Source organism: Chelmon rostratus, chromosome 9, assembly GCF_017976325.1.
Source record: "Chelmon rostratus isolate fCheRos1 chromosome 9, fCheRos1.pri, whole genome shotgun sequence".
Taxonomy (NCBI): Eukaryota; Metazoa; Chordata; class Actinopteri; order Chaetodontiformes; family Chaetodontidae; genus Chelmon; species Chelmon rostratus.
The window spans coordinates 12,904,686-12,927,407 of record NC_055666.1 but is presented as its reverse complement, the minus strand read 5'-3'; the positions used below and the strand labels follow the sequence as shown (position 1 = coordinate 12,927,407).

General features: G+C 46.1%; 2 protein-coding genes across 3 annotated transcripts; one reads left to right on the top strand and one right to left on the bottom strand.

Moving 5' to 3' along the window:
* The first annotated feature begins 361 nt into the window (after positions 1-361).
* Positions 362-20,132, top strand: LOC121611669 (ras-GEF domain-containing family member 1C-like). 2 transcript variants are annotated; one of them, XM_041944327.1, is made up of 14 exons: positions 362-704; positions 11,833-12,048; positions 12,253-12,375; positions 12,522-12,659; positions 14,711-14,932; positions 16,021-16,095; positions 16,677-16,775; positions 17,308-17,410; positions 17,495-17,574; positions 17,671-17,766; positions 17,871-17,966; positions 18,051-18,174; positions 18,280-18,352; positions 18,441-20,132. In XM_041944327.1, exons 2-14 carry the CDS (start codon positions 11,839-11,841, stop codon positions 18,463-18,465), a joined length of 1,464 nt encoding a protein of 487 aa, XP_041800261.1. In that variant the 5' UTR covers positions 362-704; positions 11,833-11,838; the 3' UTR covers positions 18,466-20,132. The 2 variants fall into 2 exon arrangements, with proteins under 2 accessions (XP_041800261.1, XP_041800260.1); XM_041944326.1 differs by having other exon boundaries at positions 16,674-16,775.
* A 1-nt stretch (position 20,133) lies between these two features.
* tmem126a (transmembrane protein 126A) lies at positions 20,134-21,966 on the bottom strand. Its single transcript, XM_041944328.1, has one exon. The coding sequence runs from the start codon at positions 21,840-21,842 to the stop codon at positions 21,225-21,227; it is 618 nt and encodes a 205-aa protein (XP_041800262.1). The 5' UTR covers positions 21,843-21,966; the 3' UTR covers positions 20,134-21,224.
* Positions 21,967-22,722: the final 756 nt, after the last annotated feature.

Here is a 22,722-nt window from a genome sequence, read left to right as displayed (position 1 = left end):
AAAATAAAAAAAAGTATTTTAAATAGACCCTGCATTAATCTAGTCAAAAGTATTTAATAGGCTCACTTCATTATTGAAGTTTACATTATGCTCTGATGCTATTCTTCTGTATATCATTTAAACGTGTTAACTTGAAGGGATGCAGCACAGACAAAGGTGTCGCTGGTGCTGTAAATAGTGTCTAAAAAGCTCGTCGAAAGCCGGAGTGGGTTAGGCCCTCTCGCTGTGCTTTTACCGCCAATAAAAGAAGAGTGTCTTATTTTGAAAATGTAAAGCGGAAGTTGTTTTATTGCGCCGACTTGACCAGTGTGAGAGTAGTTCCCTCGCCTCTCCTCCGTCTAATCACTTGCTCCGAGGACGTGTGGACGTTCAGTGCGGCCGCTGTGTCTCCGTGGCGCAGGACAGGACGGTCGCCACGCCTTCAGGGACGCACTTTTCCACGGCGTCAGCCCTCCCGCTGTGTCCGCCGCTCACCGCTGGAAACCCGTCCGGGACATTTGATCACCTACGATCAGCAGACACCTTCTCCACTGACATCAATCAGGCTGCGCCTCTGGAGTCCGGCTCCACTTCCCCCCGCTGATGCCAGTTGAACAGGCTGCTTTGTAAACGCTCATTAATTTGGGAATATCCGCAGCGGCAGTGGTATTGATTTGACATCGGATACAAGTCGGATCAAAGATGGGGATCAAAGTGTAGTGCTGGTGAGTATTATTAAAGCACGATTACAACACTACTACCATGTTAGCGTATTGAGATTGCGCTCACGCCCACAGCCGCGCGCGCGTACGTGTGTGTGTGCGGGCTCAGTGTGAGCGTGAGAGGTGTTAGAATGCCTCATCATCAGCCTCGCGCGCATACGTTCTATTTACTGTGGCTGGAACGCTGTGTCGTCACAGTGATAACTTTACTCGTGATGACATCATAGTTCCTTATCGCCCCGGAGGTACTGTAGCGCCGCTTGCATCACTTTACTACGGCGAAAGCGTCAGAGCCTGAGGCGTGAGTCAGCGGCGTCCGGCGCTCTCCAGAGGGCGTGTGAGGGGATCGGCTCGGTCCAGGAGCTGGACTCACTGCGTCTTCCGCCTCCGACACGTTCACGGACGAGAAGTGTGGATGTGTCAGCAGGTGACACTGTGACAGTCGATGGATTGCGTTGGAAAGCAAAGACAGCAGCCGCTGATAAGTCGAGCAAATGTCACGTTTTCCTTCTGTTGTTGACAGGCTTTGGTTGACTGTCTACACGGCGCAACGCTTATCTCGTTTTTTTTGTGTAATTATTAACGCGCATTAACGTGGGAGTAAAGATTGTATGCAAACTCCCTGCTGATTTTCTCAAGCACTCCCTGGCTCGCTGTATCAATTCTGCCTCCGCATATGCTCGTTTAAGTGTGGGGTGTTTGTTATTTTCTCCCACGGAGGCTGTGTAGGATGAACAGGTGTGGCACTGTTGACATTTCACCCTATTTTCCTTGGAATGAAAAAGAATCATCCGCTAAAGCATCCAAGAGGAGGCTTTTCACTCAAGGACGATGCAGCAGCTTGCACGGCTTACCAATACACCCCCCCCCCCCCCAAAAAAAAGAGCATTTGTTATCTTTCTCCCGCAGCTTAATGCAAGGTGCATGAGAGTGAGACCGGCCCTGTGAGAAACCAGTTAGGCGCGGGGTTGCCGATATTACCAGTAAAGCCACCTCTTCCCACAGTGTCAGCGCTGGCCTCCTCCACCCCTCAGCCAGGCTGCACCTCCCAGCCCCCCTCCCGAGGGTGAAAGCGGTGGAGTGGGGCATCACATTTCGTGACCGTGCCCTCTCGGCGCAGAGCTCCGTGAGGCAGCCCCTCTCCCCTCTTTCTCCACACATGCCCTGCTTTGTCTTTATTTACCCCCTCCCCCTGTTTAGGATGCAGCCCTGGGAACTGTGTGTTTGTTCACCTTCACCTTCAGTGGCAGTACAGGCCTCTGTCTGCCCAGAGGGCTGAAAAACAAGCATTTTTTTTGTTCTGTGTCGTGTTTGCCGGATAAGAGTTCCCTTTGTGAAATCGCGTCGTGCAGTAAATCAGTTCTTGTACGAGATAATCGTTGAATTATTTCAGTCCTGTGCCATCATCAGATTAGCACCCTTTGACTTCATCCTGCACTGTTCTAGGCCCGACATGTGCACCTCGTTGTTCCACCTCTCGAGATTGTCTGTGCTGTGCCCAGAAAACCTTTTCTGCCCTTGGCGACAGGATGGTTTTGAATTGAAATGACAGCTCGTTCTGAACAGGACACTAGTTTGTGGGCTGTGCAGGCGTGAGTCACCCGAGTAGGGGTCTGTCAAAGGTTGCCGGTGACCAGTCTGCAGGTACAGACGCAGATTAAAGCACATGTTCCCTCCAATTCAGGCCGAGTCTGCAGGGAATAACAGGTGTGCTGGTAATGAGGGCATCGTTTGTTCTGACGTGAGATTGGGAGAGGCCAGTTCCCAGAGAGAGCGGGGGCCAGTCATTGTTAGTGTGTGTTTGTGGAGAGAGAGAGAGAGAGGGAGAGAGAGAGGGTAGGGTCTGTCTGGGGCAAGTCGACAAGGAGGTAAACACAGTAGCTGTTAGTCTGGTAGCAATGACAGCTTTATCACCACCACAAGGTTTATGGCTGTGAGTGTGTTTGTATGGGGGAAGGGTGTGTGTGTGTGTGTGTGTGTGTGTGTGTGTGTGTGTGTGTGTGTGTGTGTGTGTGTGTTCAGAGGAATCATAGATCACACACTATTCTACTTTACAGACATGACAGAATTCCACTACTGCCTCGTGGCGGAGACGTCAAAACAGGAACTCACTGCAACATCCTGCTGGCAATTCTGTTGCTTGTGCACGAGGAATTCCAGTTTATTATGGGATTGCTAGATTGTTAGACACACGCTGGGATATGCTTGAAACCTGCCTCCTGCCCTACTGCAGTGATGCATATATGAATGATTTGTCAGCAAGGAAGGAAATTCTTTTTTTCTTTTTTTTTTTAAATAGTATAAATGGTAAAAAGTTTGACCTGTCCCAGTGGGTTTGCTTTTTTTTTACCCACCGAACAGCTCCTCAGGCCGACGGGAGCTCGACTGAAAAAGGGGACAGAACATCCTGATGGCCGTTGTACCTGACAGGCCTTCGGATGTCCTTCGGCTACTGACACCGGGATGATGAGAGTGATCTCGCCGACAGGCCGAGGCAGACGGGGTTCACATGTGGAATCACTCAGTCGCACCCGGCTGCTCTGTCACGGGGGGGGCGTCAAGGGATTTTGATGGAATAAAAAAGAGAAGAGGGGGTGTCACAGTGGGGACTCAACAGGCATCTAATTACCTCCCAACAGGAGCTTTGACTCCATGGAAACGCTGTGTGCTCTCCAGGTTTTAGCTGCCTCCACATCCATACGCTAACTCCATAAACCTCTGGAGTAAGCGTATGGATTACACCATCAGGTATAGGCTCCAAGTAATGAAATTTTGCCTGTGTGAACAGTACGTTTATCAGAATTGAATTTGATTAATCAGGCTGAGGCACGAGGTGATAGTTGTACCAGAAGGTTCCCAAACAACACCTGCTGGTTACCTGTGCAGTTTTTGGCCAGTTGTACTGCTCTTGAGCAGTGTTTTGATCGGGTGGGTCCTCGTTTTGTTTGTTCCTTTGCGCACACATGTTGGTACACACTGCTAACGCTGGTTTCACGCTACTCTACAACTCAGCAGATGGTAGCGGAAGCACGCAGGGAAGAATAGCAATGCTCAGAGGCAGGCTGAGAACGCTAGCTAACAAACAAGGATCTACACACAATGCAGGATTTAAAATATTTAAACAATGGGCTATAAAAACACACATTTCACACACTGCATATGAACGCAGAATCTGTAGGGACAATATTCCATATGAAGAGTGTAAGAGGTGAAATGCATTGGCTGAAATAGACTTCCTCTGGCTGCTTTGAAATCTCATTGGCCGTTACCTCCAGAGGCTAAATCATCATTAGACAATAGCCAGCTGATGGGTACAGTTGGTCTGAACCCTCATTATCTGCTTTAATCACGTGGTTTCACTTAAAAAAAAAAAACGTTGATGTTAATTTAAGCATTCAGTGATCAGAATATGGCGGTAAAATCTTGATATTAATATGGCGCCACCTTGACAACTGGGAAGTCCCCCGATTACCCGTTAAAGCCACACTGCCACAGCAGTTGTTGCTGCTGTGGCAGTGTTGCTGTTGCTGTAATTGATAAAACCACTCAGACTAGAAGGTGTGAATGCATCATGAATCTTCTTCATCGCATGAGAGTGTGCAATGTTCCAGCTCAGCTCGAGAAGCTGCATGTGTAATTTCAGAAAGAGCTACAAGATATATAGATCTGAAACGTCTTTATGTCAAAAATATCGTCATGAAACGACCAGGTGCAACGAGTCATCTGACCTCTGTCTGTCTCTAATCATACCAAAATACACGAGGCATGAGTTGTGAACGGCCCAGGCCAGGCAATCCCTCAGCGCTAATTAGTGCGCTTCGACATCATACATCAGCGGTGACACGCCGCATGGCCTCTGCCCATGCTGGTTGTAATGAGCAGATAGATGTGCTTTAACGGGCAAGGAGGCAGCCATGATGAAATTAGTAACATCAGGTTATTAGATTTGCATCTGTTACCGTCCCGCTCATTAGTTTGCGGCGGTTATTGTGCAGGTTTGATTGAGACTAATGCAACACAGAGTGGGTCTTTGGATGAGCAATCTAATCTTGAAAAGAGCTTAAAGTACAATTGAGGTAGCTGCACATTGGCATTGTTTAATTCAGCCTGTCTGTCTGGATGCTCTTAATCACCCCACTTTGTTTTTCCTTCCCATATTCTTCCGTTCACTTGGCGAGCTGGTAATTCCTCATAAGTGGCACTTGAGGCAAAATTATGCCTGTTAAGAGACAAAATCACTCTTGTCCGATTCCCCTCCGAGGAGCATTGCATCAAGGGTGGTTGTAAATTGGAATATTATGAATAATACATGACTATTTTTTAAAGCATTATGACCATTGTGAATGACAGATTTAGGGCACTCGAGGCTGAGGCATGTGCGACGTTTCCCACTAAGAGCCAAACTGTGCTCAGTTCCAATTATCTCTGAGTAACATGATAGATTGCCCAGACCCATCACATGTCACAGACCTTCAGTTCATTTCAGTGCACCATTTCCATCCACTCTGAACAGGGGAAATAGACTCAGAAGTGTGTTTTTCACATATGTGAAGTGGATAATGGTGCTCAACCCTTAGAGTTGGTCTCAAAGGTGCAGACTTTCTCTCAGGCAGATTGTGTACTGTCGATCCTGTTTCCATTTAAATGTAAATAACCAGGTAATAGTTTGACTTTAGGGATTAAGAGTGTGCAGTTTCCCTTCATGTAACAGTCTTTGCATCATGCTTTATCTCGCCCTGTCTCGGTTTGAAACGTGAGAAAACAAAACCACCGCCGCGCCTCTTGGAGAACAGTAAGACAGATGGTTGTATTCACAGCGAGGGAATGACTTCACTTGGACTTCGATACACTTTGACTCTCTTAGCCCTTTTGCAAGCGCACATGCGAACAGAGACACAAAATGCATGCGCACAACTGTGTCCGAACTCGCTCAGGAATGAGGATGGCTGCACACGTGCGCAGGGTGTGTTCATGGAGGAGAATTCCCTGTGAGCTTTACATCGGGACTGATGGAGCTGGTGGGTGTGGAACAGGTGCCAAGCTGAGGGGATTCCAATAAAAGGGTTCTGGAAAGTGTGTCCCTGTTGAGCCCGGAGTGTGATTCCCAACCTCTGTCAGGCTCGTACCGCAGAGGGAGGCTGGGGATTGGGCGGGGAGCTGGAATGCCTGGACGGTAACTCAATCCTGTGTTTGGCTGCTGTGTGGGTACAAGTGTGCATACATGTGTTCCTTTTTCAAGGCACAATGAACTCATTTGTTTTCAGCTCCACTCCTCCCCAAACACACACACACACACACACCATTATCCAACAGTAGTGCGCTGGTTTGATTTTGTTGCAACCTGTGTGCGGTGACATATGTGCGGTATTTTGCGCTCTCTCCGTTGTCAGCGGCGCCAAGCAGCCACCGTGCATCTCAGCAGCCAGATTGGCTCGGCCCCTGCACCTCGGCATTCAATCTGGACGCCAATACACTTTTGGGCCTCCTGTTGAGACTGGGGATGATGGTAGGGGCAGAGGGCCAAGAAGCCTCCCATGCCAGCAGCTCCCACTGGGAGAGCAGGCTGCTGCAGGGCCATCTGCACAGGCGTCCTGACTGGGCCCATTGGAAAGTAGGGCGTGGAGAGGGAGATGAGGGAGAAGGGCAGGAATGAAGAGGGGGGAGAGAGGCTGGATGACAAAGAGGTGTTTACTTTCTTTTAAGCCCCCGCCATCATGAGAACACGCCATTATTTCTCTAGTCGCATCATTTCGGCTTTCAAAGAACACTGTAGGAAATTTAGGCCAGGGCTGCAATACTCAGAGGCGCACAAAACAGTGTCAGCACCAAAAATATGCGAGTATGTGCCTTTTTAGAGCACAGTCCCAAAATAGATGAAGTGTTGAAACTATGTGTTACAGGAGCGAACATGTGGATCTGAAATTAGAAGGGAAGTGTTGGAGTATGTAAATTAGTTGGTGAGGAGGCTGCAAAGGAAAAGAGGTGTTTAGTGAGTCAGGCAGTAGGTGAATTTAACAGTTATATAGCCTAGACTGTCTGCACACTACCCTGGGGGGGAGTATCACCCTCTTGCCCCCTCTCCACAGCCCACCTCTCTCTCCTATCTTTGCCCTTTTCATTCTTATACTCTTTACATCCCAGAGCGAGGTAGGAGAGGCAGTTTTTGTCTCAGTCTTTTCACCTCCCTTTAACAGTGATCTCTGAAACCAGGAAGCAATGGCAGCAACAAAAACAAAACGTTGCTGCAATACCCATGCCGGATATTTGCTGTGCTTACTTCTGATGATGTGCTGCTGCTCCTCTAAGAATAGCATTGCATCACATCTTGGTTTCACTCTTGCTCTGTGGTGTTTCTCAGTATAGATGTGCCGTATCCTTTCTGTAAAAAGAAATGTATTCAGTCTGTTGGATATAAGCAGTCCTAAAGCAGGAAAGTGCCTAAAATACAAGAGATGATAGGACGGTGAGTTAGAAACCTCCACTTTATATATCTGATTTTTTCACCCAACAACACATCTAATCAATCTTGTCACCCAAAAAAAAAATCAAGCACTGTGTCAGCTGGATGAGGTCTGCTGCTGCAGGAATACTGTAGATCTAATTGGCCTTTGTGTATCAGCTGTACCCCAAAGGACATGAACACAACTTGAAAAGACACTTGTTTGGGATTTATTCAAGCTTAAGGACAACTGGCACTGGACAAACGCTGTTTATGGGCTGGTACAATAATTAAGTTGGAGGTTTGAAAATAAAAAACGTTGTTCCAACCTTACTCTTCTGGTTTGTAGACAGGTGGGCAGGTACCTTGTTCTTACCTTTCAGTTTGACTGGTGATGAATAGATGTGGCCAGACGTGCCAATGAATCAAAATCAACAGTGACAGCCCTAATGGATCTTTTAAAGTCTTTTTTTAGAAATGTCCCTAACTGCAGACAAAACCTATACAGTATGCTTTGAAACTGAGCCAAGCAGCAGAGCGCCCATTACAACAATCCATCCGTCCTCACCGAGGAGCCTTAACTCTTCACCTCTGACCCTTGACTCCTTATTGATGGAGGTCAGACAGTGGTTTGATTTGCTCTGAATAAGCCTCTTCAGTCTCAGTAGAGAGCCGTCTCCAATTCTGATCATCCTCATTCATTAATTCCGTAGTGGCGGAGCAGATTCGTCGGCAGCTATGTCGCCATTCTCCTCAACAAACACACACACACACACGCAGGTAGTGTGAGTAATGCTATTTATGTATGCGGAGAAACAGGTTTTACAGAGACCAAGATGGAAGTGGCCACTGGAACACTGAGATTAACAGAGTCGGGAAGCTGTTTGACAGCTTCAGGCTGCTCGGTCATGTCAGGAATGCCATTGTTTCATTAACACACACACACATACACACACACACACACCCATCTACAGCTAGACACTCAAGGGTGCTGATAAAGATTGTGTGTCTCCAGACATTGCCATTCTGTTAATCATGATAGAACAAAGCAGGCAGATCCCCTGATGGCAACGATAACAGCCTGACAGCATCAAGACAAAACACACACACACACACACACACACACACACACACACGTACACTGCAAGGGCCCTGAACAATGACACTCCCCCAGCTGTCTAGACGGAGCGCAGGGCTGCCGTTGGCTAGCTGCTGGAGATCTCAGGGGGGATTAGAGCGCACACCAGTGCACTCACCTGTTCTTAGCTGCTTGTTTCTCACTGTATTTTGTCATGCAGCGTTGACGCAATGTGACAGGCGCAGAGGGAACTGGGTGTATCATAAGGTATGGAAACAGGTTATACATAGAGTACAGCTGCGGATGACTCTTTGGTCACATTGTAGGAAAAAAAGCTGTTCAGGCGATACGGCTGGGAAATAGCACTATAAGTTCTGAAATAGCAGTAATCCGTGACTTTTTTTTCTGGAAGCATCTGTCCATTTTAGCACTCAGGGGTTTAGCTGTTGCAGCCAGGCTTGCTCTGCTGTGACCAGTAGCCAATGTTTGCAAAGCTAATTATTGAGCACTTGGTTTTTTAACCCTTCTCTACCTGTGCTAGTTGGACACAATGTTTTAGCATGTCACCGATAAATGTGTCAGTGTTATTGATGATTTATTGAAAAGAGTACACCAGTGCTCAAGCTTCGCATTCCTATGCTAGTGGCAGCTAACGTAGCCTTGAGGCTCTGACCCCAAGCAGAAATGAGGAGCGTGCTGCAGAGGACTGGTAAACTCACTTCTTTCTAACTACGGATATTTTTCATCTTCAAACTTGTAGTCTTCGCCCTCGAGCCACTGACTCAAGTGACATCACATGAGGCATCTTATCACACTTTGAGGTGTAAAATTGGTGGAGTGGCCCTTTAAACCAGCTGACTTCAGAGACTCTTAAGTTGAATTTAATGTGGCATTTTCCCGTCAATGTCACCTTTGGCGAAACTGACTAATATCAGCAAAAAGGTTGCATGGTCTCACTTCAGCTTGATGCGAAGACGCATCAGTGCAGTTCCCCTCTCCGTTATCTGTATCAGTTTTAGTGGAACAGCGAGAACCCGTTGTGTCAGAAGCTGATGACTGGTCTGTCATGTGATGTACACATCTGAAGAGGAGTTACCTGGCTGACATCTGCTCGCACGCGACAGACTGCGAGGTATCGACCGTGATGAAATGATGAATCAGACCCGGGGAAATGCCGGAGGGTGGCGAGGGGGGGAGCTGAGGAGGCTGCAATTGGGAGACATAAGATTACCACAAATGACAGAGGAAATCATTGACAGTGTGGGCACGTAGAATAACACTCTCAGTCACTCCCATACATCGATGAATACCAAAACACTGAAGGTTGTGTGTGTGTGTGTGTTTGCATGCATGCGATGACTCACAGATAAACTCCTGGATTTAGTCACACACACACACAAACACTCCTACACACTACAGCTGAGCAGACTTTGTCTCCCTGTCAGTCCTGTCACAGATGAAGTTTCTTCCAGCTGCAGTATGCTTTCCTGCTGCATCTGTGTCGTTGTAGAGGCATGCTGGATTTGTCCATTTCTCTGTTTATCAGGCCATGTCTTCTCAGCGGCTGCATGTTGTAATCCAATCTTGAGGAGGTCACCGCAAGGACACCCCGGGTTTACCCCTTTTGGAACCTAATCTAGAGAGTGACAATCACTGCTGTGGGAGGGGAATGTCGTGTGAAGGGAATTTTAGACCAGCGTTTTAAATTATGGTTGCAATATTTCTTCAACTGAGCTTCCAAGCTGCCCCGGCAGAATACACTATTTGCAAGCTTTTTCAAATTCAGGGCAATGAGAGACACATATACAGTGTCGTGTATAGCTTCAATATTTAGGTTGGTACAGCTCAGTCAGACGTCCTGAGTGTCATCTGCTCGGTGAAACGCGTCTCTTTTCTCACCTTCACACTCGCTGTTTCACAGAGTCGGGTGCAATGCGGGAGCCGTGGTTATACTTCAGAGGTGTGCACGAGAAGATGTCGGCCCTCTTTAACCATAACTGTATATCATGAGAGATGCGGGTGTCAGCGGTTTAAGTAGGAAGGAAGGCAGTAAAAAGGACTCCCCATCCCCCAGCCTTTTGTGTGCCTGTCCGTGTGTGCTCATGTCTAGGTGTATACAAGTGCATGAATAAGTGCTCCTGTGTAACAGGGCAGGCAGAACAAAAGAAAGCTGAGCCCATCACACAGGAAACTTGAGACGAGAGCTGCGCCTCTGCTTGCTGGTGCGCGCTTGACCTTTCACCCCAGGGACCCGGGACAGTTCATTGAGGTGGCTGATAGGCAAGGGGGGGAAGGGAGCCTGAAGGTCACCAGAGGATGAAACCATTGTTGCAAATGTGGACCATTCCCGTGTTTCCTCTCGTGATTGAGGATGATAGTGGATCTGGGCATATCACACTACACCATTTACCAGATTTTCCTTTAACTGATACTGCCCTGAAATCGTATTATTAAGGTAGTTTTAATAAAGCTCTGCCTTATCTGACAACATCAGAGTGAGACAAAGGGCTTTTTCCACCCCTCTTATGTTTTACTACTCAATCAATTCCTGTCAGAATCGGTGAGTGTCTTCATGTGCACGTGTAATGATGTTGGCCCAGCCGAGGCTGCTGTCTGAGCTACGAACGGCGGGAGGGATGTGTCGCGGCTACATCTGAAATAACTTCCTGCGTGTTGCTCAAGGTCTCACTGTCAGCAAGTGGGCTTGCTGCCTTTCTCGTGGCTATTGCACGCGGAGAGGCTTTGTGCCGCTGAACTCGCCTGAAGGGAAGTCGTCCTCGGTGATGATGAGCGATTCAGGTGGACGTAGTCGCCGGGTTCAGGCAGTGAGAGCAGGAGTAAAAAAATCTGTATTAAAAATAAATAAATATTTCCTCTATGTTGGCATTTTAAAACTTGTTCCTGAAGGAGGGTCCTCCATGATTTATCGGTTTACATGTAGGTGACATTAAGGTGATGATGAGCGATGATGATAATTGCGCCCCGAGGACCACAATGCTCTCTGTTTCCGCACTATCTCTACTCTAGCGTACAGTACAATGAGTGCTTCTTTCCACTGCAGCTGCAGTCCATTGAGGGAAGGAGCATGTTGAATTTTTAAAAAGTGTAACCCAAAGCATTCTTAAAGGGAAAGACATACAGGGCAGAGATGGAGGCCACGCGATCGCTTTCAGGCAGCAACAGTCTCCACGGCGACTGATTGACCCACATTTCCTCTCTCTCCTCTGTCTTGTCGACGTGGGAGACGGGGGGCAGCTGTTGGGGGGGTATCCCGCATCCCCTGACGACGGCAGCGGGTCATCAGTCTGACGGAATGAGTGTGTTGCTGTGTTGAATGAGAGGGAAGAGGGGGACGTGCAGAAGTCTGAAAAAGTGTAGTAGAGCACTCAGCGTGAATGAGGGGCTACCGCCATTACCACCAGCTGCTACAAGTGGCATAGTTCTGAGAACTAGCATGGGAAAATTTTGCATTAGATTTATTCCCTCTGACCAAATTAACTACTTCCAGTAATGTACTTAAATTTGTGCTTTGTGAAACCTAACCACATCCCTCTTCCTCATTCTGTCTCTATCCTGCTGACTGTATTTTTTTTAAATGTCTGTTTGTGTTTTAGACAGGAATGCCCCAGACTGTGTGCTCAGGCACCATGTTCACCACTCCCAGTGGCTTCAGCCCCCATCTGGCCTGCGCTGAGCCTGGGGAGGAGGAGGAGGCCCCACAGGAGGGCCCGGGGCCCGGTGCTTGCCTGGCCGATGGGCCCCCAATCACCTCCGCCTCCCTGGACACCCTGATCCAGAACCTGATACCCACTGCTGACTACTACCCCGAGGTAAAGGGAAATGTAGTACAGTCGCTCCGCTGTTCATTATAAACTCCATCAGAAAGTCCATTTCACTCCATGGTGCTAGTGACAGTGCTGTCAGTTAGATTATTAGCGCCCAAAGTGCGACTCTGCTTCCTTTAATCACAGACAGCTGCAGTGTTTCTCTGTGATGTAGTGTCTTAACAGATGTCTCCTTCTGTCCTCTGACAGAAAGCCTATGTGTTTACCTTCTTGCTGAGCGCTCGTCTGTTCATCCCTCCTCCGGAGCTGCTGGCCAGGGTGTGTGAGCTGTGCATCAAGCAGCAGCAGCTGGACCAGAGCCCACTCGACACGGTCAGCAAATACACAACACCCGCATGAACACGCACAATCTAATTAACAGAAACACAACAGAAGCATAGAGCCGCACTTGTTTTCTGCATGTGCTGCTTTTGCTGAACGGAGACAGCGATAAACCTCTTTCACTTCTTCCACAACAGGCAAAAGTCCGCAAGTTTGGTCCCAAGATCCTGCAGCTGCTGACAGAGTGGACAGAGAAGTTCCCCACTGACTTCAGGGACGAGAAGATGGTCGGACACCTTAAAGACATCATCCACAGGATAGCTCCGTGTGATGAGGTATATATTTGTTCACAATAAACAGTCTTTTTCATTTTTGGAAGGATGCTAAATGGTCTTCTAAAAGAGATAATATAACAAAAAAATGGCTGCTAGTTTTGAAGTTTTCCGCTTTTACAGGATAATAACTTGTGACGGGCTGTGAGACTCCTGATTTTGATGTATAGTGTAGTTGTTGCCATTATAGCCTTTGTAAGCCGTAGCTGAAGTGAGAAATGCTCTGATGGGGAACAAAATTCAATTATCATCACTACCACTGTAGCGGGGTGATGGAAGGAGTCAGAGTGTCAGTGCAGGGTAAGAAGCCACAGCTCCGTGTTACACAATCTTACATTACAGGAGAGGAGAGGAGAGAGGAAGGAAGGATGTTAGAGGAGTGGTTCTATCTGCAGCCTCGAGGGAAACATAGGGAGATGGATGGAGAAAATGGGGGGGGTGGGATAAAGGAGCACAGAGAAGAGGAGGAGAGCGATGGATTCAGTGTGGGAGGAAAAAATGGAGAGAGGTGAAGAGAGGACATAAAGAGGGGAAGGGCAGGTGGTGATGAATGTGCTGCTATTTCCAGCTTGCTGTCTACAGTATGGGCGTGTGTGTGCGCGTGGGAGCTGTGGCTCTGGGTCATTTGCGAGACAGAGTGACCTGACGGCCTCTGTGACCAGTCGCATCGGGGGAGGGGCACGGAGGCGCACATTCCTGGACACCACACGCAGCACATCGCTGCTGATGCGAGAAAAACCTGGAAAAAGCACATTTTAATTCAGCTGAAAAATGACGCTGTGCTCTTAATTCCTCATTCCTTGTCCTCCTTCCTTGTTAAATTCTTTCAGACACCATTAGATAAGGTCAAAATGCTTTGGCTTCATTCTAAAAATCATGTTTTTACATCCTAATGTTTTGGAGATCAAACCGAACAACAACCAGCCACACAGTGATGCAGTTAATTCAGAACCAATTTAAGAGTTTATGACTGAGATAGAATTCTTTACAAAACAGGAAGTAGATGCAACAAACACAGATTTCGAGGATGATACAGATGCAGAGAGATAAACAGCCATAGCAAGCCAAACAGATAACATGCAAACTTGTGCTCATGCGTGTCTTACACAAAGTATCAACACCACCAAGTCCTGCATTGAAATTTTAGTACACAAGTATTATTAGCAAAATGGACTTGAAGTATCAAACGCAAAAGTGGTCACCATGCATTCATTTTCACATTCTCGCTGGTGGAGATGGAGCTCATCTGAACTATTTAAACACAGGAAGGCACTTTATATAACAAATCATCATACTTTAGAGGCTGAACATATGTTTTGTATGAAATGTTAAAATGCAAACTAACTAGTTCGTATAGCTGTCACACAAATGGAGCGAAGTATAAAGTAGAATATTTTGCTTTAAAATGTTGGGATATAAAAGTATAAAGTAATATAGAAATACTCATAATGTACAGTATGTAAAGACATGCGGAGTGCATGGCAGTGCAAAGAGTGCTGGAATAAATACTGTATGAATAATGCTCTATTTTAAGTGGGTTAATGCACATCGTGACAGCATATGTAGGGTATAGGCTTGCATATGACCTGAAAAGGATGTTATCTATGTATGCATGTTACACAACCGCATTGTAATATATTGATATGTATGAGCAGTCTGATTATTTAGCCCTGCAGCTATTTATGAAGATCATTTCTTCTGGATTTTTTTATTGTAGTTGGCAATTTATTCAATTAATCACAGGACTTATTAGCTGGTTTTCTAGTAGAAGACTACTGGACATCCCTGCCAATAATTATTTATTAATGTCTAACATCTAATATTAATAACTGTACTCGGAATGACTCATTGTAAATAAAACAGTTTAGAAGTTTTAAAATGAAGAGCTGGGATATAAACAGTAAACATGCAGAGAATAAAGTGCTAACATATCAACCTGGCAGCCCAGTGTTCTTTTGATTTATACCTGTGACTGATCAATGAAGCATTGATAAATGATTCATTAAAGTGATTATTGACCTCTCCTCTCCTCTCCTCTCCTCTCCTCTCCACAGGCGTACTGGAAAACCCTGAACCAGGTGCTGCAGAAGCTTAGCCAGAGGCTGGCCCTGATGAGCCAGGGGGAAGAGAGCATCGTCAAGGTCTCCCTCAACGCCTCCTCCATCTCTGACAAGCTGGTGGCCTTCAAAACCAAGCCTCCGCCCATCCAGAAGGACATGCTCTCCATCTGCAATGACCCGTACACACTGGCACAGCAGCTCACCCACGTGGAGCTGGTGAGGAGAGGGGAAGGGAGAGGGAGGGGGAGGCCGTGGGTCAGACAGAGGTCAGGGTAAGAGATGGTAACAAGGATGGACGAGAGGAGGGAGAGAAGGAGCTGAGGATGGTGAAGCACGTTCGTAGTCCAACTCAAGGATGAAACCATGGAAGACCATAGAAGACATTAAATGAGGAGATGGAGTTGACAGAAAGAGATTTGATGGTGATAGAAAAGAACAAAGGAGAACCAGGTGGAAGGTGTAATAATGAACCAGAACTGGCAGAATCCCTTAACATTGTGATCTTGTAGCATTTTGAAGCTCCCTGTAGTGTCACCTTGATTATTACTTGTCAGCTACACCAGCGCTACCTGGTCTTCACCCAGCCTAATAAAAAAAGGGACTAATGCAATGAAACATAGATGAACAAAGAGTCTTTGCAGCGCCCCTCACATTGCATGCGTGGTGCCTTCAGTCTATTCATGTGTGTCTTGATGTGGGCACGTGGATCTGGGGGTGGTTTTCTTTCTGTGTGTGTGAGTGTTTCTGTGTGTGTTTCTGTGTGTGCGTGTGTGTGTGTGTGTGTGTGTGCCTGAGTATGCCTGTACCCTTGTCTGAGCGGTGACATCACCCCAGAAGTCAGAGATGCGCCTGGGGCTTCAAACAAAGGGGATAAAGCTGCAGTGGATATATGTGACCTGACAGCTTCACACTCTGGCGCACACACACACACACACGCACACACACACACACACAATAGGAAAGAGAAAGAGAGAGACAGACAGACAGGCATCCACAGTGCACACATACCAGGATGTTTCTATTGTAGGTTTTAGCAACATGCTAATTTTGGTGAAAAAGCGATGTGTTTCAGTGCTGTTGTTGTTTTGGATTATATCACGAGTTGTGATGGGTCTTATGAGTCAGTGTGACACACGTATTAATAGAAGTGAATATTGTCGCTCGTGTTACTTTGAGGAAATATGATTCCAATGAGTCACGTCAATGAGTCATTACTTCCCCTTATTGATTGTCTTCCATTACTGAAATGAAAGAATTATTAATGGGACTACCCCCATCGGTGTGTGTGTGTGTGTGTTTTCCAGGAACATTTGAGTCATATTGGACCGGAGGAGTTTGTCCAAGCCTTTGTTCAGAAAGACCCGCTCGATGGAACCCAGGTAAGCTTTTATTGATTGATTTGCCTGTGTCAGTATGTTTTTCACGAGTAATGCACGCTTGTGAATTCTGAGATTTGTTTCGTGTGATGTGCTGCCGTGTCAGCAGAAACTCGTGGTCTGTCCTCGGGTCAAACCACAGCATTTTTTCATATTATAAGTTCTGTTCTTCTTTCTGATGTAAGGCTTGCTGTTTGGGTCAATCTGATCAGGAAGGGGCATATGAAGATCAGCAGGTCACTCGGGACACGTACAGCACAGTGTTGTCATATCACAAACTGTCACATCTGCCCTCTCTGTATAACCGCAGAGTGCAATCACTCAATCCTCCTCCACTGTCACTTATTCCCTTGTCTTCTCATTCTTTCACTCACCTCCTCTCCGTCCGTCCTCTCCTTTTTCTTGCGCTCGCCATTGATCCCATTACTTCCCGCTCCCAGCTCGCCGCCTTTGTCATTTGCACTCACGTAAGGAGGGGTCAGTCTGTTGATAGGAAGCTAATTAGGATCAGATGAATTCCCCCTGGTACCATCCCTGTACTGACATCGTGTGTGCTTGTGTACATGTGTGTGCATCGTCAGCAGCCATGCTTCAGTGACCAGAAGAAGAAAACCTCCAACCTGGAGGCGTATGTCAGGTGGTTCAACAGACTGTGTTACCTGGTGGCTACTGAGATCTGCATGGTGAGTGACAAATGTTAGTGCACCAGGTGCTCATTTATTCTAACGTCAGTCTTTAGAAACAAACAAGATCGACACCATTATGCCAAAAACGAAGAGTCTCCAAAACAGGAACACTAACCCTGACATTAGAAGCATGTTCCATATTTTTATGCATAGTTATTTATTCTGTTGTGCCTGTTGAATGGAGATTTATTTCTGAAACATGCTTGGATGAGCATTTTAGAATATATGTATATCTACAACTTTTATTTTTATTCATTATAGCTTCCATTTGTCTGTATTTTATTGTATTTTAGACAGTCATTCCCGAAAAACAGAATATTGTGGTAGTATTTCATTCTTCAGTACAAACAGAGTGGCAGCAGATAAAGGCAGTTCACTTGTTACAGAGCGTCACTGCCCCCTAATGGTCATTTTGTGTTACTACATGTTGACTTGCAAGAATAGTAAAACTGTTAGTGCGTGTAGAGAGAGACAACAATCACTATGAAGAATGAGCATGACGGACAAATTTCTGGTATGTTTTTTAAAGCCGGCGAAGAAGAAGCAGAGGGCCCAGGTGATAGAGTTCTTCATCGATGTTGCCAGGGAGTGTTTCAACATTGGCAACTTCAACTCCCTCATGGCCATCATCTGTGAGTCTCATTTTGAGGGTATCATCAGTTAGAAATCTCCTGCATGGCCCAGTGTTAACAGCTGACATCCGTTTCTCTCCGTAGCCGGCATGAACATGAGTCCTGTGTCGCGGCTGAAGAAGACTTGGGGCAAAGCCAAGACCGCCAAATTCTTCATCCTCGAGGTAAACGCAATCTGACATTTCGCTGACTGAGAAGTTCAAGGCAGGCAGTAACTTGAAGCTGACAGTGTGTTTCTTGATGACGTTTTTCTTTGACAGCATCAGATGGATCCTACGGGGAATTTTTACAACTACAGGACGGCCCTGAGGGGCGCCGCCCATCGCTCTCAGACTGCCAACAGCAACAGAGAAAGGGTAGGGCTCTTGCTATTACTCTGAAAGCATGCTGGCACGCAGTCAGTCATTTATTTTCATCTTCACGTCAGTCCTACATCCTTCTGCCCGTTTTGTCTCCTCAGATTGTGATTCCCTTCTTCAGTCTGCTAATCAAAGACATTTACTTCCTGAATGAAGGATGTGCCAACCGGCTGCCCAACGGCCACGTCAACTTTGAGGTGAGCCAGTCCCCTTTTTCTCCTGGCCCTGCCTCGTTTAGCCATCCCCAAAAAACTGTACGCTCACTGTAACTTTGTTCTTAGAAATTTGTGGAGTTGGCACGGCAGGTTGGGGAGTTCATGACGTGGAAGCAGGTGGAGTGTCCATTTGAGGAGGATCGGGCAATCCTACACTACCTCCACAATGCCCCCATCTTCAGCGAGGATGGTGGGAACCTGTTTTAACTTCTCTGCACATGTTGATCCACGTGTTTGTGACAGTTTGCTCTTACAAACCAATCCTCTACTTATTACCAATGCTTTTCCTTCCCAGGACTCTACCTCGCGTCCTACGAGAGCGAGAGTCCAGAGAACCAGGTAGAGAAGGACAGATGGAAAGCACTCAGGTAAGAGTGATGGCACGCGTTGAATGAGAGATGCCGCTGAGTGTAAATGGACGCGCCGTCCCTCATTGTCTGCTTTTTCTCCCATCAGGTCTAACGTTCTGGGGAAGACATGAGGCACTGACGGCAGCTAACCCTCCCGCCAGCGAGGGGGCGTGTGTTCTCATTGCACTAAAATGAACTGTGAAGGAGCCTAGCTGGTACTTAGGTGTTTTTCTATGAAGAAACGATGAAAACAAAACAAAAAAAAAGAAGAAGAAACACGATGAACAGGATTCATCAAGAAGAGTGTAAAAAAATAGAAGAAGAAGAAACATCACAAAAAAAGTGAATAGAAAAAGTGAAGCTACAGAAACTGGAGCAAAATGACTTTGCAGCATATTAACTAACAGTAATGAGGTTACAGCGTGTTGAAGAGGGATGCAGCCTCTCCCTCCCCCTCCCCTCGATGTGTGTTTACTCTGTGCAGATATGTTTACTACTATAGAGAGTACAGTTACAGGGAAAACCACTTTATAAAATGAAATTCCTACTGATGCTATCGTTGTTTTTGTATTTGCTCCTCTCCCCTTTTCTCTCTCTCTCTCCCCAAAGCCTTGTCTAGGTATTTAACTTTTTTTCCCTTTACTTGTAACGTACTGTAATGAAACGATGTGAAGGGCGCTGGCTAGCCCGTATCAGCTGTCGAATTTTATAGGTCTACTGAAGGAACCGGGACTGGGGAGACGGACGAGGACGCGCCTCGAGCGTCCCACCAGTTCATCTTAAGTGTGCTCTCATGTGTGTTTGTGAATCAGGTGTTCATGCGTTCGCGTCTGTCCGGACCGTCGCCGTCCTCTTTCTGCATGAGAGCGACTGCGGAGCATTCATCCTGCGGAGCGTTCATTCCGCGGAGCGTTCATCTCTTCTTGTTGTTTTTATTTATTGTATTTTATTTTGGGAAAGTGCGGGATTGGGGAATATGAACTGTTTCAAAAGTGTTTACTCCTTTTCAATGTATCGTGCCATTAATGCAAGACTACAGTATAGCTTAACAGTCACAAGGCCAGGTGTACATTGTGTACAGGTGACATTTAGCCCTCATCTTTCTGCTCTTCAGGAAGTTTTCTCTGACTGACATTCAGTTGTCTGATATATTTATGGAGATTTCTGTGCTGACAGATGTATAGTTTTTATTGTAACTTTCCTTTACTGAATATGAAGTCCAATGGCATGCTACGACAGGTGTTTTTAAAGGGGCATTAAGCGTATCCACCTTGTAAAGATTACTACTGCAACACCAACTTTGTAGTCACGATGCATTGTTGCATATTGTGGGAGGACACTGAGGAACTGGAGACTTTTGTCTTTCTACACAGTAACGAGGGAAACTTGTGCCATATGAATCACTGCTTGTCATGACAATTCAGGTTCCCCCGACTTGAAAAGTGTTGTTTATCGTTCTGTGGGATTGTCACTTTTCTCTGCAGTTTGGTTGTGATTCGGGAGCCATTTTTGAGGGTGGGTGATGGGGACGGGAGCGGGAACTATGTAATTATAAGCTTTTTAAAACAAACCCGTCTTATTCAGTTTGCTATAATTGATTGATGTCAGTGTTTTCTCTGAAGAAGCACCTTCCCCTCCCAATAACAGACTGACTTTAATTCTCCCTCCTCATTTGTCATCGATAGACTTGCTTTCCCTGTAACACATTCCCCAGATAGGTTAAGACTGTAGAGAGCCAGAGATGTGAAGTCAAACCTGCCATTCAAGGCGAGGACATTTTAATAAAACATTGCCTGTGTTGAACACGTGTTTTCAATGACAATCTCCTACATTACATCAGATCTGCTCTTTTTGATGGTGTCACTGCACTGCCAGGCCCAGTCTGTGAAGTTTTTGCTTTCACACATACGTTGCAGCTCAAGGAGCGGGGTGCATTCGGTGTTTTTCATGGTTAGTGAGGCCAAGCAGACAAACTGTTGGCTCCGACTTCACTGCGAAATGTGTGACCGGTTCCTAAAACGCCTTTAATAAAAGTCAACCATGCTCAGTTGATGGCCTGCAGTTTTTTTTTTTTTCTGACATGCTTGATCAAAGCATTGCATTGGCTCCGCAATCACACAGACTATCAGGGTTTTCAAAAATAATGAAAGGGTCTTGACATTTATTTGACGTGCAAGCAAGTTATCTCATTTGCATGTGGGTATTTTCAAATGTATGATTAGCAACAAAACTGCCCTTAACGCTGTGAAAAGCCAGGTGAATGGACTTTCAGCAATCAGCAGAACCAAACCACACACTGTCTTCAAAAGGGCTGCAAACAGCTATTATTTTGTTTACCAATCCTGATTAATTGATTAGCTTGTCTATAACATGTCACAAAATAGGGCATACTGCCCGCCACAATTTCCCAGAGCCCAAGGTCAGCTCTTGTTTTGTCCAACCAACAGTCCAAAGATGTTTATTTCAAAATATAATAAAGCAGACAAAAGCAATTCATTTGCAAATTTGAGGCTGGCACTTGCAAATGTTTTGTTTTATAAATGAATTATTAGATGATCAAAATTGTTTCTGATTATTTGTTATTAATTGACTAATTGTTTAATCTCTGATATGAAAGAACATACACTGATTAAGATTATGATAAACGGTTTTATGTCATAGATGGAAGAGATTGATTTTCTTTTTCGTCATGAATGTGGCAGAAAAGCAGTCAAGTTATGCCATTCTTTTCATGTTAATGTTGACATACCAGACATAAAAGGTAGACCACACTTAATTTACTCCAGGCGCATTTCATGTGAAATGGTGAATCTGACAAGCATATAAGCCACGAGTGGCAGCAAATCGATACAAAAAGACGAGTTTATTTCCAGGTCCAGCTCAGAACAGTTCAGTCCTCCAGCTGCTCTCCGCCTGAGCCAAACGTTATCTGGGCCAGTTTGGTGTAGGATTCAAAGTGCCTGGAGCTCAAGTAGGTGCCGAAAAGGGCCTGGAGCAGCAGCACCGGCCTCAGTTTCCTCAGGATCGGCCGAGAGAGATCCAACCAGTACCGGAGCATGTTGCCCTTCTCTGGCATCGGCGCCGTGTTATACCTGGAAGCGAGGCCCACATTCACAGGTAAGGCCAGGAGGACGGGGTACACCCCACCGCCAACCACCCCAACCAATGCACCTCGCAGCAGGGCACAGGAGGGACAGTTGAGGTCGCCGCACATCAGGGGGTTGGACACCGCTGCGTTGTACATAACAAACGTTGTCAGGAAGGGCAGCACGGCCATCGGCAAGCTGGAGGAGAAAGCCCCCTTTGAGACATTCAGGGCTCTGCGATACAAGCTGTTGGAGATCAGCCCTGCAAGGCCAGCGTTTCCCCCCAGATACAGGGGTCCGTAGAGGAAGAGTTTCTGATCAATGTCAGGCAGCCTCTCGAAATTATTCGCCAGCATCTCGGCAATCGCTGCTCTTGTGAGCCCATTTCCAGAGACGCTCTGCTTCTGCGCGTCCTCCTCCATCTTCACAATACACCGATAATATCCACCGTTTCGCAGAGAGAGATCCGCATTCACAATCTGGACAAGTCAATTATCACATTTAGGTAAGGTGGACCTCAGGATGAAGACAGGGCGCAGACATGTCTTACCCACAATTCAGAGCGCGTGGCGTAGCTTGGGGGATTTGCCCTATGTCAGGCCTCTCAGGCAGAGCGCAGAGGCTGGCCATCTGACATCATTTAAGAACATAATGAGCTGTTTCAGACATATCAGATGTGTTCTTCTTTTAATGTAGTGTCAGAAAATTTTCTTAATATCCCAGTTTTATCGATGTTCTGTTTTCCCAGAACACACACACATTGTCAGCCTAGCTCTACCGAGTATGAGCAGATCTAAATATGTGCTGAAATAGTCTAAAACATATAATCTTTTTTAAGATGCATGTTACCAAAGAGGCAATCGAACATTTTAGTACATTTATAACAGGCGTATACATTGTACAGGTCAGCTTGCTTGGCTTTGTTACGTACAAAGAATCTGTGAGCTTTTTCCAAAAGTAATTTTCATCTAACAGAGGACATTCTGCTGCCCACCAACAGATGGATTTTGGTTGACAACTCTAAACCATTAAAAGAGCTTCTCTTATTTGAGAGGCATTGCTTTTTTGGTCGTCAATATGAAAACCCTCCAAAGAGAAACGCCTCTCAGTAATGTATTCAGTACCATCTTATGCTGGTGTTCTTTTTCTTTCTTTCTTTCTTTGTTTTTTTGTTTGTTTGTTTGTTTGTTTGTTTTTTGTTAAACACAAAGCAGTTTTTCAAAGAACAGTTTCTAAGAAAGCTATTATAGCCTATAGCTATTAGCCTGATTGTACCTGAAAGGACAAACTGAGGACAACAGA

Coding starts and splice junctions, on each gene's coding strand:
- tmem126a (XM_041944328.1), bottom strand. CDS start 21,842: ATGGAGGAGGACGCGCAGAAGCAGAGCGTCTCTGGAAATGGGCTCACA.
- LOC121611669 (XM_041944326.1), top strand. CDS start 11,839: ATGCCCCAGACTGTGTGCTCAGGCACCATGTTCACCACTCCCAGTGGC. Junction 17,411..17,494: donor CTCCCTCATGGCCATCATCT/GTGAGTCTCATT, acceptor TTCTCTCCGTAG/CCGGCATGAACATGAGTCCT. Junction 18,353..18,440: donor GACAGATGGAAAGCACTCAG/GTAAGAGTGATG, acceptor TTCTCCCATCAG/GTCTAACGTTCTGGGGAAGA.